This window comes from Eubalaena glacialis, chromosome 2 (genome assembly GCF_028564815.1).
Source record: "Eubalaena glacialis isolate mEubGla1 chromosome 2, mEubGla1.1.hap2.+ XY, whole genome shotgun sequence".
In the NCBI taxonomy this organism is placed as follows: Eukaryota; Metazoa; Chordata; class Mammalia; order Artiodactyla; family Balaenidae; genus Eubalaena; species Eubalaena glacialis.
Genome location: NC_083717.1, coordinates 70,465,685 through 70,481,474, shown reverse-complemented (window position 1 = coordinate 70,481,474; position 15,790 = coordinate 70,465,685). Strand labels below are relative to the sequence as shown.

Genomic DNA, 15,790 nt, shown 5'->3' with positions numbered 1-15,790 from the left:
TTGATGAGGTTCCGTAATTCCATCTTCCTGGCACAGAAAAGATCATCTAGATTGTTAGCCCCTTTGGGTAAGCTTCTCAGCCTGAAGTCTGTACTCTCACCGGGGAAGTTCTTAACCTAAAGCTTGGCTCAAATGCTCCCCCAAGCCAGCCTTCATGCTCCCCCTTCTCCTAACGCTCTTGGCTATGAATAGAGCATCTAGGCTCCCACTGCCTTTTAGTATAAACCCCCCCTTCACCTTCTGTCTGTCTTGTTGGTTTCCTTTGATGCATGATGGAACACAGAGAGTGGAGCCTACAGGAGAAAAATGAATGAACTAGCTGTGGCACTGGAAACAGGCTGCTTCTTGCTTATAATTTTGAGCTGGGAGTTAGGAGATGAACTGTTTCTCATTCACTGAAAAAAGAGTTCAGTTGTTTCACTTTAGATTATGCTGCTAAAAGGCATGTAGCAACTTCTGGGAATAAATGAACAATTTGGAGAATTTCCATCTCTTCTAGTCTTGGTTTGGATAGGGGTTAAGAGTGTGGAGCCTGAGGCTGAAGCACTGCATGTTTCATTTTCATCCAACCGCCTGTAATCCGCAGCCCTTCCCTTAACCTGTAGGAATTAATTTATTTTTCATGTTGCAGCATGGGTCTCACTCCTTGGTGAGGCTGTCCCCAACCATTCTATTCCCACTGTGCTCACTTTCTTCTTAATGACTGTAGCACTTAACTGCTTTTTACTACTCTTTTGGTCTTGAGCATATGTTACTTGATACTATATCATTTCTTCTCACAGGAAATGACTCATCTGTTCTACTAGATTCTCTGCCTCCACAGCTGAGGGACTGAGTCTTAGAGATCTGTGTATTCCTCCGTAGCACCTCACACGGCACCATGTACCATTTACCATGAGCAGAATGGACTGACTCAGTATCTGATTGTTCTTCACAGCAGAGCAGTTTAGGGTCCTTCTTGCAGGAGCCTGCAGTCTCAGATGGGTACAGATAGACATAGAGAAACCCTACACAGAGATGTGGATAAATGACCAAATATATTCTCTGGGGGAAGCACAGGGCAGGAGGTCGAGTGCCCAAGGCAGATGGATGGAGGGAAGTAAGCCCCTGGTTTTAATTCCATTTTTCTCATTAAAATGCCGTTCTTGCATCCTTGGTCTCTTTCCACAGAATCCTGCCATCAGCATCACTGAAAATGTGCTGCATTTCAAAGGTCAGTATCCTGGCAAATGTTCTCAGTCCTCTACACAGTTAAAGAGACATAGTGGTGGTTGCTTTTTATTTTTATCTGTTTATTTTATTCACTTTCTGTTGATGCTCACCACTCTGATACTTGTGGGATAAGCTAGAATGTTTTGAGATGTATGATTAGAAAAGTCAATAATTTGTTTAATATCCTGTTTTCCCCTGGGAGAGGCAGTAGATATAGAGAAAAGGTATCATGGGCTAGAAAATAGATTTATATCTTCTAGCTCTAAATCTGCGACCACCTTGGACAACTTATTCACTTCTCTGGACCTATAAAAGGAGGGTATTGGGTTATAATCTGTGTTTCTCAAACTTGAGGATCCATGGACACCTGAACACACATCCACAGGATCCTCCAGGGCCATAGACCCTAGATTAAGAAACGTGTTATGGATTAAATATGGTCACTTTAAGTGGTATTTAGCTCCATTGCAGCTGTGAACACAGTCGCAAACACTGAACTCCTGCGGTACTACTTGATTATAAGGTAGCCATCTAGATGACCCAGAATATGATTCTTTTTAAAAATATTATAACAAAACCCCCCAAATAGAAATTTTCTTAATGAGACTTTGTGGCTCCCTGATATACTTACAGACCAGTTTAATGAGCACTGCACTCTCAATGACATCTAAAAGCTTTCCAACTCTGACAGTCTTTGATTCTGTGAATCTGCCTCCATCTCCTTCCACCTCAGTTCACCAGCAAATTTTCTGCTGTGCCTAAGAGAGTAGGTCTGGATTCATTGTTACCCAGTAGGGTAACAGTGATAATAGGGTGGGATTCTCCCTGCTCTCTCTCTGTTCTGGTTCCTTGGAATGTCATTAGTAAGTGACTGGGATTATGGGAGATTGAAGAGTTTCTGCTTTACATGAGACTCCATCTACCTTAATATACTTGCCTGAAAGCACAACCTGGCTTTTGAATCTACTTTTCCAGGTGAGAGCAGTGGTGGTGGCAGCTCAGATTTTGAGGGGGAGCTAAACATTTGAAAGGAAGTTAAAATGATAAAAGTGTATCTTGCCACGTGAAGCTTATAGACTGTCCTACCTTAAGGAATTTATGGTCTTAGAGAACGATAGCCACCTGTAGCACATATTAGGCAAGTCATACCACGTATGGCCAGATGAAGAAAGATAATCGCAGGAGGGAACCAAGTGAGAGAGTTAGAGGGCAGGGACGTCCCACAGTCACTGGCTCCTAGGCACAGCACCTGCTTGCTTTGGGGAAAGGAGCCATGTCAAGGCACAGGAATGGCATGATGGTCACCCTGAGGACTTTCCTGCTAGTTCCATTTGTCCTCTCAGGAATGAGCTGAGAAAATGTTATTTTTCTTTTTTGTTCCATTTGGGATGTGCTAAAGGAAAAGTCAGCTGCTCCATCATCTATCCCTGGTTGGAAGGTGTTAAATTTACAGCTTTCTTTGAGACAGTCCAGCATTTCTATGTACCCTGTGGCTTTCCTTAACCGCAGTCAAGATAATAATACACCTACTTGATTTTTCTCTGCTGTGGATTCAGAGCCAAAGTAAATGTGAAAGTTAAATTTATATCTATGTGTTACCTTTGGCTTTGCTTTCTGTATTCTTTTTCCTGCCTGTTATTTGTACTGGGCATCATTGAGGCCGCATTCGAAGATTAAGTAAATACTCTGGAACTGCTCACCAGAAAGACATAAGGAGATAAACTTTTGTCCAGGATTTAGCTTATCTAGCTGTTGAGTAGCTCTGCTCACAAGCCCCCACTCATTTGCAGGACCCATTAATATTTGCATACCCCTGAAAGAACTGCACTAAGCTAACATTTGAATGGCCTTGCTCTGCACAAGTTCACAGTAACCCACATTTCTTTCTTTATAGCTCAGGGGCATGGTGCCAAAGGAGACAATGTTTATGGATTTCACCTGGAGTTCTTAGACCTTGTGAAGCCAGAGGTATGTTCTTTCCTTCCTCACTTCCCTGTACATTTTAAGGAATAAATACTCGTAGTTTTGTGAAATGGGGAGCAAGGATTCTGGGGAAGAAGAAGATAAAACAAAGTAGAATGTACTTTTGTTTGGAATAGAGCCCAGGTTTTAGCTTCAGAGGAAGAGGAAAGTTGGAGAACCTGAGTCGAATCCGGGCTCTGCCATTTATTAGTGGTGTGAATAATTCTCCTCACCTCTTTGAGTTTCAGTTTCCTCATGTGTTACATGAAGGATTGGGTTAAGTGATCTCTATGGTTCTTTCCAGCTCTGAGATTCTTAATAGTCAGCAGTGGTTTAAGGGGTAGAGAATCTGTCTGGGGCTTGCTTTGGAGGCAAAGGGAGAGGCCATATAGAAGAATGATGAGCTGGAACAGCCCCTAAGAATTTGAGTTTAGTTGAGAAGACCCTGTAGTGAAAGACTCCCTGTGAAAAAGTTGTAACTGATACAGTACAGTTCTGGCCTTGAGGCAGGCCTTTCTAAAACAATGCCAGAAACCAATGACCATTTGAATTGAGACATCTTCATGGGAGGAAAATTTGGAAGGTAATGGTGCACTTGAGAAGGTGATTGGATGTAGTGCCTTGCATGATGTAGATCTGGTAGGACGTTCATGCCAGTTTCTGCTAGGATAACCAGGAACTATCTGCCTTTCTTATCTTGCTTTCCTCCTGTGTCATTCACGGGGGGAACCAGAGAAAGACATGGCTGTTTTTACCAGTTCTTCCTTGTACCAGCCTTGGTCTGGATGTTTTCTTTGCTTCAGGACTTTTAGGAACAAAGAAGGAAGGGGAGTAAGTATACAGTGCAGCTTCTTTGTATGGCCACAGTGGTTTGTACAGTTTCAGGGGAAGGAGCGGGGGATGTGGGAGGGCATTCTCACGTTCTTGCTTTCTCTCCTAGCTGGTTTACAAACTGACCCAGAGGCAGGTGAACATCACGGTACAGAAGAAGGTGAGCCAGTGGTGGGAGAGACTCACCAAGCAGGAGAAGCGCCCACTGTTTTTGGCCCCTGACTTTGATCGTTGGCTGGATGAGTCTGATGCTGAAATGGAGCTCAGAGCCAAGGTCAGTAAGGACCTTAGGATCTAGACAGAAGTCATGAGGAACCCAAGTTATTTGGGCCACCTCAGATATCTATCAGAATCTGATAGAATAAGGACAAAGTTATAAATTCCCTGAAAGACCTGGAGATGTGGTTTTATAGAAGTACTGGTCATGTATTTTGTAGACTGTCCCTCAATTGGGATTTGTTTGATGTTCTTCTCATGATTAGCCTAGGGCGATGGGTTTTGGGGAGGAAGCCCACAGAGGTAAAGTGCCGTTCTTATCATGTCATATCAAGAATATGTACTATCAATATGACCTATCAGTGTTGATATTAATCTTGATCATCTGGCTGAGGTAATTTTTGGCAGGTTTCTCCCCTGTAAGGTTTCTCTACTGTAATGTAACTCCTCTCCTTCCTTTACTGTTCTCTTTGGAAGGAAGTCACTATGCATAGTCCACACTTAAGGAGTCAGGAGTTATACTTCCCATTCTTAGGGTGGAGTATCTGTATACTTTATTTGGAATTCTTCTGCATGGGAGATTTTTCTGTTCTCTATGATTTATTTATTCAGTCATATATCAGTATGGACTCATGAATATTTGTTTTATAGTTTGGGTTATAATCCAATACTATGTTATTTATTTTGTTGCTCAAATTGTTCTAGCTTTGGCCGCTGGAAGCTCTTGCAGTTGGCTCTTGCGTCCCTTTGACACAGCTCCATCATCATGGGCCTTTTTTTTTTTTTTTAAAGAAATTAATCCTTAATTTCTGGCACTATAAGCTGCGCCAGGTTTATCTCGTATATTCCCTGCTCTGTTCTTTTTATTGGAGAATGGTAGTGGAAACCAAGATCTGGGTGCTAGGTGCGCTCATTGCCTCTGGGGTGTCATTGCTTTTAGGCCCTCTCAGCTGATAGAACAAGGAAATCTATGTGTGTATACTAACCCATGCATATACACTTATCTATAAATATTTCCATATATATCCATCTATATCTATATTAACCTAGTATAAGTTCACACTGATGTTGGAGACGTGATTTTAGCTTCTGGAAAATTATATTATAGAGGTCTTAAAAATAAAATAGCAATCTATTTCCCGCCTTAAATTTCCATTTTGTTTCTACAACCATGACAAATTTTCTGGATGTCTTTTCCAGCTCCAGGATTTTAAGGCTGCCCACTTTGTAGTTTGGAAGCCAGCTGATTGGTTTAATCCTGTGAGCATTGGATGGGCATTCTGTGATACCAGTGCTACCCAGTCAGGAGTCAGGCTTTTTGGCACCATGAGCTAGGACATTTTCCCCAAGGAAGCAAGGAGGTGGCTATGAGGGAGCCAGATCACTTATCCAGCATGTGGACTTCTGCAAGCATCTGGAAATTCTAACTTGTGTTCTTTTTTTTTAAATTTATTTTTTATTGAAGTATAGTTGAAATACAATGTTGTGTTAATTACTGCTATATAGTAGAGTGACTCAGTTATACATATATATATTCTTTTTCATATTCCTTTCCATTACGGTTTATCACAGGATACTGAATGTAGTTCCCTGTGCTATACAGTAGTCTAACTTGTGTTCTTGGAAAACTTCTGTCCTAATTCTAGGAAGAAGAACGCCTAAATAAACTCAGAATTGAAAGCCAAGGCTCCCCTGAAAGTAAGTTGGCCTTGCTGCTGTGGTAGTTACCAGTTAACTTGTGACAGAGATGGGGGTATAGATGAGTGTGATGTGACAGGAGTGCTCGCATTGTGTAGGGGAGTTTATGAGAAATCCTTAATGTCCAATGCTTAAGCTGTGCACACCCACATCAGAAGTCTTACTTTTAAGGTTTTCCTTCTGTTGGGGGCCTAACATCATCTGAGTACACCAAGGTTGGTATAGCAGAATGGAAGAACCTCAGTCTCCTGGACTGGCCTAATAGGTGGGTACTAGGTAGGGTGCTAGGTGGCAGCAAGTCCTGCAGAGGTGTGGAGATTACTGCATAGGTCCATGATTGCACTTCTTCCAGCCTGGTGTTTTTGTCCCAACTGAGATCATAATGGCTGTGTTTGTCAACCTTAAAGATGGAAAGTATTCTGTATAGTCCTGCTGTTCATTAACCTTTTAAAAATCCAGTTCTATTTCTGTTTCTACCCAAGCAAGAAGCTCTGTAAGTGTATTATCGTCTGGGTATCGTAGATTAAATTCAGCAGCTATCTTAAATTTGTGGCATATGGAAAGCATTGCACTAGGCCCTTGAGATGTGGAGCCAGTGACTCCATCAGAGCACCTGTGCTCAAAGAGCTTCCGTTCTAGTAGGAGGACCATGCAGGTCTATACAAAACTAATGCTGAAAAGTAGAATAAAATAAGGGTTTCTCGTATGTCCTAAATTGAACTTTTTCAGTTTTAGTGGCACTTATTTGGCATGCCATAAGTAAGAAAGGGGAAAGTTTTAGAGCAGTGGTTTTCAAACTATGTTCCATGGTACCCCAGGGGTTTCCAGAGATGCTTTGGAGGGATAGGCCAAGCAAGCAGGTCTACTTCAATCAGAGCAGCTTGGCTTTTGTGTTTTATGTATTAGGGTTCTGAATAAAGTTTCCTTTGAAAAAGACATTTTATTGCTTTTTTAAAAAATTGAATAACCACTAATTTAGAGGAATTTTCTGCTTTAGAGAAGCAGAGGAGGGGAGAGGATTAGTGGAGGTGAAGAATAACAACATAAAAAGGCCACCTTGAGATTTGAATTAATTTTTTGGTGTTTTAGAGGAATAAGCATCTGAAATATGTAAAAATTCTTAAATATGGATTTTTGAGGATCTTAGAAAAAGCTTTAACAGTTTTATCTAAATTTGTAAAGTTTCCTGATTAAAGAAGTTCTTTATATGGGGAAGTGTAATAAATTTTTGTAGTTTTGAAGTAAAAAAATTTAATTAGTTAAATGTTGCTAGAAGTCTGACTTTTTTGGCCCCTTAGGATAAGGCTGTTTTTGATTGACCACACTAATCGTGATTATTTGAGCATCAACCAAGTGTCTATGCAGAGTATCTCTGTAGCAACATTGATATGTGGCTACAAAAATATTTAGGTAGGAATACATATGTAGCAGCAACACCCGAACTCTGTAGTTCTCAAGAATTATCCTTTCCTTTGCCCTACTCCTTTGACTCAACCATGACTCTGTCTAAGCTCCTTACTCCTTCCTTAATTCCATAGTTGGCTCTGTCTTCACAAACTCAGGCTGCAGACAAAATTAATGTCCCTTATTCTCCTTCCTGCCTCTTGGTTTGTAATTTTCCTCCTTTGGTTATATCCTCATTCTACCGTCTTTCAAAGCCCAGATAAGATACCATCTCATCCATGCAGACTTGCCTGATACATGCTTCTCCAGCCTAAAGTCATTTTTCTCACCTTGAAATTTTCACAAGACATTACCTATCACTCTCAATCTTGTAATATGGTTTTTAGATTGTAAACTCTTTGAGGGCAGCATCATGTCTTAACCATCCTTGAATCTCAGTAGTGCTACTCACAGTATCTTGTATATTGTAGGTATTCAGTTAATGCTTGTTTAGATGGATATATGAGCAAATATCAGAATTTTTAAATTACAGTTTCTATCTCTTTGAGCTAGTTTGACCTACATGACCTAAAAAAATTCTAGAAAAGAAGAAACTGTAGATTATATTAAGATGACAAGAGCAAGAGCTGAGTATAGCTTTATTTCCTTTTAATGCCTCCTTAGCTAGTCAGTCATTCTTTGCCAGAAGTAATTTTTCTTTTTCCCTCTTGGATTTGTTAAGTCTGTATATTTACTCTTCAGTGCTGTGAGGGGAAAGACTGCTGAACACATACCTTGGACTACAATGTTCCTTATAATTTTTCCTTATCTGTTTTTCTATGGGACCAGGAGCCCAGGTTGGTGCAGACCTGGGCCAGGTATTTTTGGGGGAGCTTAGCGCACCCAAGTAGTAAAGAGGGATGAAGTCATCCGAGTATGCCCCACGTACCCATCTCCTGCTGTGACTACTGCTTTTAACAGCTTACCACCTTGCTTTGCTTTTCAGCTCTTGCAAGCTTGAAGAAAGGATACCTGTTCATGTATAATCTAGTGCAGTTCTTGGGATTCTCCTGGATATTTGTCAACATGACTGTGCGGTTCCTTATCTTGGGAAAAGGCAAGTGCAAAATTTCAAGGCTAGTTTTCTTTTTTCAGTAGTTTGGCCCCCTATTCACCAGAAGTAACAGTCTCTACCTTTGGTATTAACAATACCACCACTCCCACCCCCTACCCCCCCACCATATTTGTGTAGCACTTCATGCCTTTCATTGTATGTTCACATCTTTCACTTCCCTTGGCCTTGTGAAACAGGCAGACTGGATGTTCTGTCCATTTAATAGATGAGAAAACAGACTTGGAGATGGTCAAAGAAATGATCCACATCCACACAGCTAGCCAGGGGTACATCTTGGGCTGACATCCCTTTCTTATTCACGCTTGATAGTTCATTTATAACTAAATAAATTGATGTGATACTCACAGTGTCAAAGTTATACAAGTCCTTAAGGGATCTCACCCCTTTGGAGCCTAAATAGACTAAATGGACTATTGTAAAACTGAATGAAAAGACTATCATAAAGATATTAGTTCTTGGGGCTTCCCTGGTGGCGCAGTGGTTAAGAATCTGCCTGCCAAGGCAGGGGACATAGGTTCGAGCCCTGGTCCGGGAAGATCCCACATGCCACAGAGCAACTAAGCCCGTGTGCCACAACTAGTGAGCCTGCGCTCTAGAGCCCGTGAGCTGCAACTACTGAGCCCCCGTGCCACAACTACTGAGGCCTGCGCGCCTAGAGCCCGTGCTCTGCAACAAGAGAAGCCACTGCAATGAGAAGCCCACGCACCGCAATGAAAAGTAGCCCCCGCTCGCCGCAACTAGAGAAAGCCCACGCACAGCAACGAAGACTCAACTCAGTCAAAAATAAATAAATAAAATAAATAAAAATTTATATTAAAAAAAAAGATATTAGTTCTTGCTAAATTAATTTATATGTTTAACAGAATTCTGGCCAAAGTAAATGACAACAGAACATTTTTGAGAATGTGGTCTAAAGTATTCTGAAATTTTATTGTGAACAATAAATAGATAATAAAATTTGAAGGAAGAAAGGGTAATGGGAGAGGACTTTCTCTACCTGATATGAAAGAATGTAATTAAAATAGTATAGTGCTAGTATAAGAATAGACTAATTAATAGAGCAGATTAGGTGGCTCAGAAATAGGTCTTACATTTTATATATATATATATCTCCAGATTATGGATATGATAAAAAAAAGGAATCATGAATCAGTGGAAGGGAAAATATTTTCCAATCATTTTTTTTTTTATTAGATGGATAATGTTTCCAAGGAAAACTGGTTAGGTTTGGGAGGCAGATAATCTGTTTGACTCTTCTCACACTGTATCCAAAAATAAATCCCCCCAAAGGATTTAGGAGCCATATATCAAAAAGTTAAGTCATAATAGAAGATAAAGTAAATTTTTATAAAATCACATGTGGAGGGTTAGGAGTTTCTAACCTTAAAAGTGATAGAAGAAATCATGAAGAAAAAGGTCAATGTATTTGACTACATAAAATACCTAAATTTCTATATATGTAAAAACATCCAGCCAAAACAACATTAAAGATTAAAAGCATATTGAGTTGAGCAAAATGGGGATGGAGGGTTGGTGGAAAATTGCAACAAATATCGGCAAGGGTTGTTTTTTTTACATATAAAGAACTTGTACAAATTGATTTTAAAATGTGAAAATTCCACCCAATAGATAAATAAGGGTCATATACAGGCAGTTCGTAAGAGGAAATAAAACTAATTCAGCACACAAGAAAATGTTTAACTCAGTAATGGTGAAGGAAATGAAAAATATTATTCTTTATGTATCAATTTTGCAAAGTTGTAAAAGACACCTAATTCAAGACAACATATGCTAAAACAAACACAACAGTGGCTACTGGGAGGGTCCATAAGTACAGCAACTCTTTGGGAAAATCATTTTGCAAGGTGCATTGAGAACCTTAACTGTTCATATCCTTGAACTTGGTTATTTCATTTCTGGAAATACGTTCTAAAGAAATAATTGAAACTACAAGAAAAGCTTTTTCAAAAAGATACACATTATGGCATTATTTATATTAGTGACAAATTACAAACTACCTAAATGTCCATCAATGAAGGATTGGTTTAGATTGTTCACTCAGTGGAATGTTGTAAAGCAAATATAAAGTATTTAAAGAGGTTATAATAATATGGAAGAATACTTATGATGGGCTAAAAAGGTAACATATAAATTTGTTTTTCCAGTTTGATCACACCAATATAAAAAGGAGAAAAAAACTGAACCAATAAATGTGAAATGATTGGAAGAAAAGGCACCATTTTCAAATGGTTTGAAAGGATCATTTAAAATTTTTTCCTTATTTTATAAAGTAAATATGAGGAAAAATATGAGCATAATGGAAAATATAAACTATTTAAAAAGAGAAAAAAATCCTGTAGACTATTTTACTCTTCAGTCCTAAATTTTCCCATCTGAGTTTTGTAAAGGTGAATTGCAGTTAGCTCCAGAATCTTGCGAAAGAAGTGCACGTTGTTTTTCCAGCCTTCTTAATACCTTGGAATTATGCAAAGCACAGTAGCAGGCTAGTGAACAACTTCCCAAATGCCTAGTATCTTATAGTCATGTGTAACCAGAGGTCTACAGATGAGTTATTTAAAGAAACAAAGGAAGTCTCAGACAGTTGTTCTCAGATCTGTAGCTCTTACTAGTGTGAATTTATCACAAGTCCCATGGAATGACTAGGTACATTCAAATTCATAAATAATTTATTTAACCTAACATAGTTGGATCGATTCTAAATGTTCAAGCCTGCTAGCTGTTAGGTGATCCACTCCAAAAGCTGCTAAGTCATCTGGGTCATGTGTTTAAGCTGCCTGGATTTGTAATTTCTATTTTGGCTCTGAGCCCCTTCCTAAACCACCTACTGGAATGGAGCTGCTGGTGTAATTCTTCTCTTATCTGTCCTCAAAGGTATAATAAGGACCTGGGCCTGGTACCCAGGGTCATAGTTTGCCCTTTGTAATTATCTCTTTTTGAATAAAGGATGTTGGTGAATGGCAAATTCTACACATGTACTTGTTTTTTTCACGTAAACATGTATGTGCTAAACTTCTCATGCTAAGGAAATAGCAAACTCTTAGGCTTATGTAGAAACTCTTGTCTCTCTATTAATACTTTTTTATTAAATAAATTAAAAATTTTTTCTAATTATAAAAATGTGTTTATTACTTAAAGACTTAAATAAAACAAAACAAAAGCTCTACCATAATCCCATCTATCAGAGCAACAGATTCTTGGCACCTTGTTCTATATTTTTCTAAACCCATATAACTTTCTTAGGAACAGTTCCTAAAGTGGAATTACGAGATTAAAGGATAGATTATTTTTATTTTTATTTTATTTTATCTTATTTTATTTATTTATTTATTTTAAATGAATTTTTATTGGAGTATAGTTGCTTTACAATGTGTTAGGGGCAGATTGTTTTTAAGGATTCTGATTTATACTGCCCAGAAAGAGTATACTATTTTATACTACCACTATTTAAATCTATATCCATTAACATATGAGTGCCTTTTAGAACTTTTAAAAAGTTTTTTCAAATCATAAAAGTAATTGGGCTGATTCAAGAACATTTGGAAAATGGGAGAAAACCAGAGAGGAGGTGCGGTGGGATGGAAGGAGAGGTGAATAAGCCATTGTCCATCACTGTTAATATTTCCATATGTTTCCTTTTAGTCTTTATTTTCTCCTGCAGTTAAAAATTATAGTCATACTGTGTGTACAATTTTGCATCTTGTTTTTAAAACAGTATTATAAGTGTGTTAATGTTATTAATATTCTTTATAACAGTCATTTTAGAAATCAGATTTCTATTCCTGAATTGAAACAAGGATGAATTTCCCATAAAATCAGAGGCAAATCAGCAAGATCTTATTTTTATTTACCATATGCCGAATCTTAAGTCACAACTTTCTAGTTCAAAGTAATGGAGAACCTCATTTTTCAAAGATAATTTGTCCAAGAAATTAATAAGTGAATCCCCTGAAAAAGGATACCAGAATTTCATTGTAAATGGCAACAGAAAGATTTGATTGGGATTTTGTCTTGACAAGGGACATTTAAAATTATGAATAAATTTTTTATCTTATATATAGAAAAATTTAAATTGTAATTTTGTGTTACTTCTTCAAAGAAAAGAATTGGTCAAATTTTGAACTTACACATTGGTGGAATTTTTCCGGCAAAATTATGCAATAACACTATATACCATTCTTCATTTTTTTGCGTTTGACTTTGTAGCAGGATTGTAAAGTGGATCATTTTCGCGAAAATATTAGAGAGTTTTTTTAGTTTTTGCAAGGGGCTTGTTTTATTCATTTGATATTTAAACTGTATTCTTTTGAGGTGCCTGCAGTGTCATCTTTGTTGGTAAGGTGCCTAACTCTGCCATTTCTTAGAGGCACTACTTTAATAGGCAGAGAGGCAAGAATCCTACAACCTTCTACAATGTGCAGGACAAAGAACTGTCTTGCCCAAAATGTCAGTGGTGCCCTGGTTGAGAAACACTGCAAAGAGGAATGTAGGAATGCAGGATGTCAAGTGAGGATCAGTATGAAAAGTGAAGGATATTAAATTATGGACCACTCCAAATTGATACCACATTTGTTGTCCTCATATAAGGAATAACTGTCATTTAAATTGTTATATAATATTCCATGAAATAGATATACTATGGTTTACTCAAACTTTCCATACTCTTAGGTTTATACCATTTGTTTTTTTTTTTTTTTTTAAGTCAGTTTTGGTTTTGTGTCTTTTAATTTTATTTATTTATTTATTTATGGCTGTGTTGGGTCTCCGTTTCTGTGCGAGGGCTTTCTCTAGTTGCGGCGAGCGGGGGCCACTCTTCATCGTGGTGCGCGGGCCCCTCACTATCGCGGCCTCTCTTGCTGCGGAGCACAGGCTCCAGACGCGCAGGCTCGGCAATTGTGGCTCACGGGCCCAGTGGCTCCACGGCATGTGGGATCTTCCCAGACCAGGGCTCGAACCCGTGTCCCCTGCATTGGCAGGCAGACCCTCAACCACTGCGCCACCAGGGAAGCCTCATTTCTGTTTTAATGCACTTAGAAATCTGTAATATTTCAGAGAAAAATCTTGTTGCTAAACTTTTGTTCTTTTTTCATTTTAGATTTTTAAGTTAGGATAGGTTCTCAATAAGAATTAATAGGATTAAATATATAAATACAATTAAGGTTTTTGAAAATTTTATTCAGTACTTTTATACTTCTGCATTTATTTGATTGTACAATTTTTGAGATTTTAAAAGGCTAGGTTGCAGTTGATATATGTGATATAGTTTTAGCTTTAAGTTAAATGAGATAATGGATCTGAAAAGAATTATCATTGTGCTTGATACATAGATTTTTCAGCATATAATAACTGAAGTCTAGGTATGTGTCTCTTCTTGCCTTTTAAAACTGAGAAGGGCATACAGGGTTTATGTGTTAACTTTCTGGTAAACAGTAGAATTTACTATTCAGGCCCATGGAGGGGTGAATAGTGAACTTGAATCTGACTGGATGTTTATTATACTTTTCCTAAAATTCCTTTCGTGTAAAGAGTTATCTAGTTTGCAAAATACTTCTGTTGGAATTTGCCAGTTGATTTACCCTTAATGTGTATTTGTCCCATAGAGTCCTGCTATGACACGTTCCACACCGTGGCTGACATGATGTATTTCTGCCAGATGCTGGCAGTTGTGGAAGCTATCAATGCAGCAATTGGAGTCACTAAGTCATCAGTGATACCTTCTCTTTTCCAGGTATTGAACAGTTGAGCTCGAGGGTGGGGAATGAAAGGTTTCAATGTTTATTTAGTAGGTATCCACACTTTGCTGGGAAGTCTCAGTTAGTAAAAATACCTATTTGCACAGGAATAGCATTGTTTTATCTGAACAAATTGGAAAATGTGAAACCTGAGGGATATTTTTTAAAATAGACTTTTGCCATTTCAGGTCTATTTTATTGTTTATAATATCTTCGTGATATCACAAAGTTATAAAAAGAGCTTTAAAACTAGGGAAGCTTGATTCTCAGGCAGGAGTGGAAAACCCTAACCTCTTCTTAGATAGGGGTGTGCCTGGTCTCCTACCACCTCAGGTCAATGAAGGTGGTGTAATACCTGGGAACTCTCTTCACTTTGGACTTTCTTCCATGTATGAAGGTGGCTTTTCTGACTCATGTGGGGAGTTTTCCCCCCCACCCCCAGTACATCTAGGTTGTTTCCTAATATTTGGAAGATTGCTATTAGGAATGGGACATCAAAGTCTTTCAGCCTCCTTGCCTTGTTCCCTAACTATGCAGTTACACATTGTTAGATACCACCAACCCAGACTCAGGGGGAATCAGGTGACTGTTGGCTAGTCTCTTCTGGATGCTGTTTTTATAGTTCAACCCTTTTCTGGCATATCAGCTCTGGCATTCTGATAGTATCAGTTGCATGGTAAAGGGTGTTAATACAGTAGCCTTGTTATTTCTTGGTTTTCCGTCCTTGGGAAGAGGTTGTTTTGTTTAGTTCAAAAAAATAAAAGCGGATAGTGAGTGACCCACTAATATGGAATAATATTTTTTTATGTCAAAGACTAGTACAAATAAGCATCAGGGTAGAATTTCTAGGGCAAGATAAGTTCGGTGTCATCACATCACATGCCTCCAGGGCATGCCATTCGTGTAGAATACAATGTGAGTGAAGCCTTTTGGAGTTGGGCAATACCACATGCGCCAACATGGATGAATCTTGGGAATGTCACATTGAGTAAGAAGCAAGTCAGAGTATAATACATAGAGTATGATTTCAGAAAGTTTAAAATCAAGCAAAATGAAACAATATACTGTTGAGGAATACATACATAAGTAGTAAAACTATAAAGACAAGCAGTGGAATGGTTAACGCAAGATAGTAGTTACTGGGACTTCCCTGGTGGTCCAGTGGTTAAGAATCTGCCTTCCAATACAGGGGACGAAGTTTCGATCCCTGGTCGGGGAACTAAGATCCCACATGCCGTGGGGCAACTAAGCCCGCGCGCCACAACTAGAGAGAAGCCTGCATGCCTCAACGAAAGATCCCGCATGCTGCACCTAAGACCCAAAGCAGCCAAAAATAAATAAATATTTAAAAAAAAAAAAAAAAAGATAGTTACTACGGGGAGGGAGGGGGTGTGCCACACTGGTAACGTTCTGTTTCGTAACTTGTGTTATGCAGACGCAGATGTTCACTTGGCAGTATTCTTTAAACTGTGTTTGAACGTGTGTAATACACACACACACACACACACACACGTCTGTCCACAAATACTGGCTTGGGCACTTTAACTTGTTCTAAGTTTTCTCAGTCTTTTTCTATTTACCTTGAATTTAGTGGGGTTACGTT

General features: G+C 38.7%; 1 protein-coding gene across 1 annotated transcript in view; it reads left to right on the top strand.

Annotated features, from left to right (window-relative positions):
- Positions 1-15,790, top strand: part of HACD3 (3-hydroxyacyl-CoA dehydratase 3) — a 32,068-nt gene that overhangs the window by 8,934 nt on the left and 7,344 nt on the right. The window contains exons 2-7 of the mRNA XM_061180186.1: positions 1,171-1,213; positions 3,107-3,180; positions 4,115-4,279; positions 5,868-5,919; positions 8,309-8,419; positions 14,056-14,183. Of these exons, the coding sequence (XP_061036169.1) occupies positions 1,171-1,213; positions 3,107-3,180; positions 4,115-4,279; positions 5,868-5,919; positions 8,309-8,419; positions 14,056-14,183 (573 nt within the window). The remainder of the gene's footprint in view (positions 1-1,170; positions 1,214-3,106; positions 3,181-4,114; positions 4,280-5,867; positions 5,920-8,308; positions 8,420-14,055; positions 14,184-15,790) is intronic.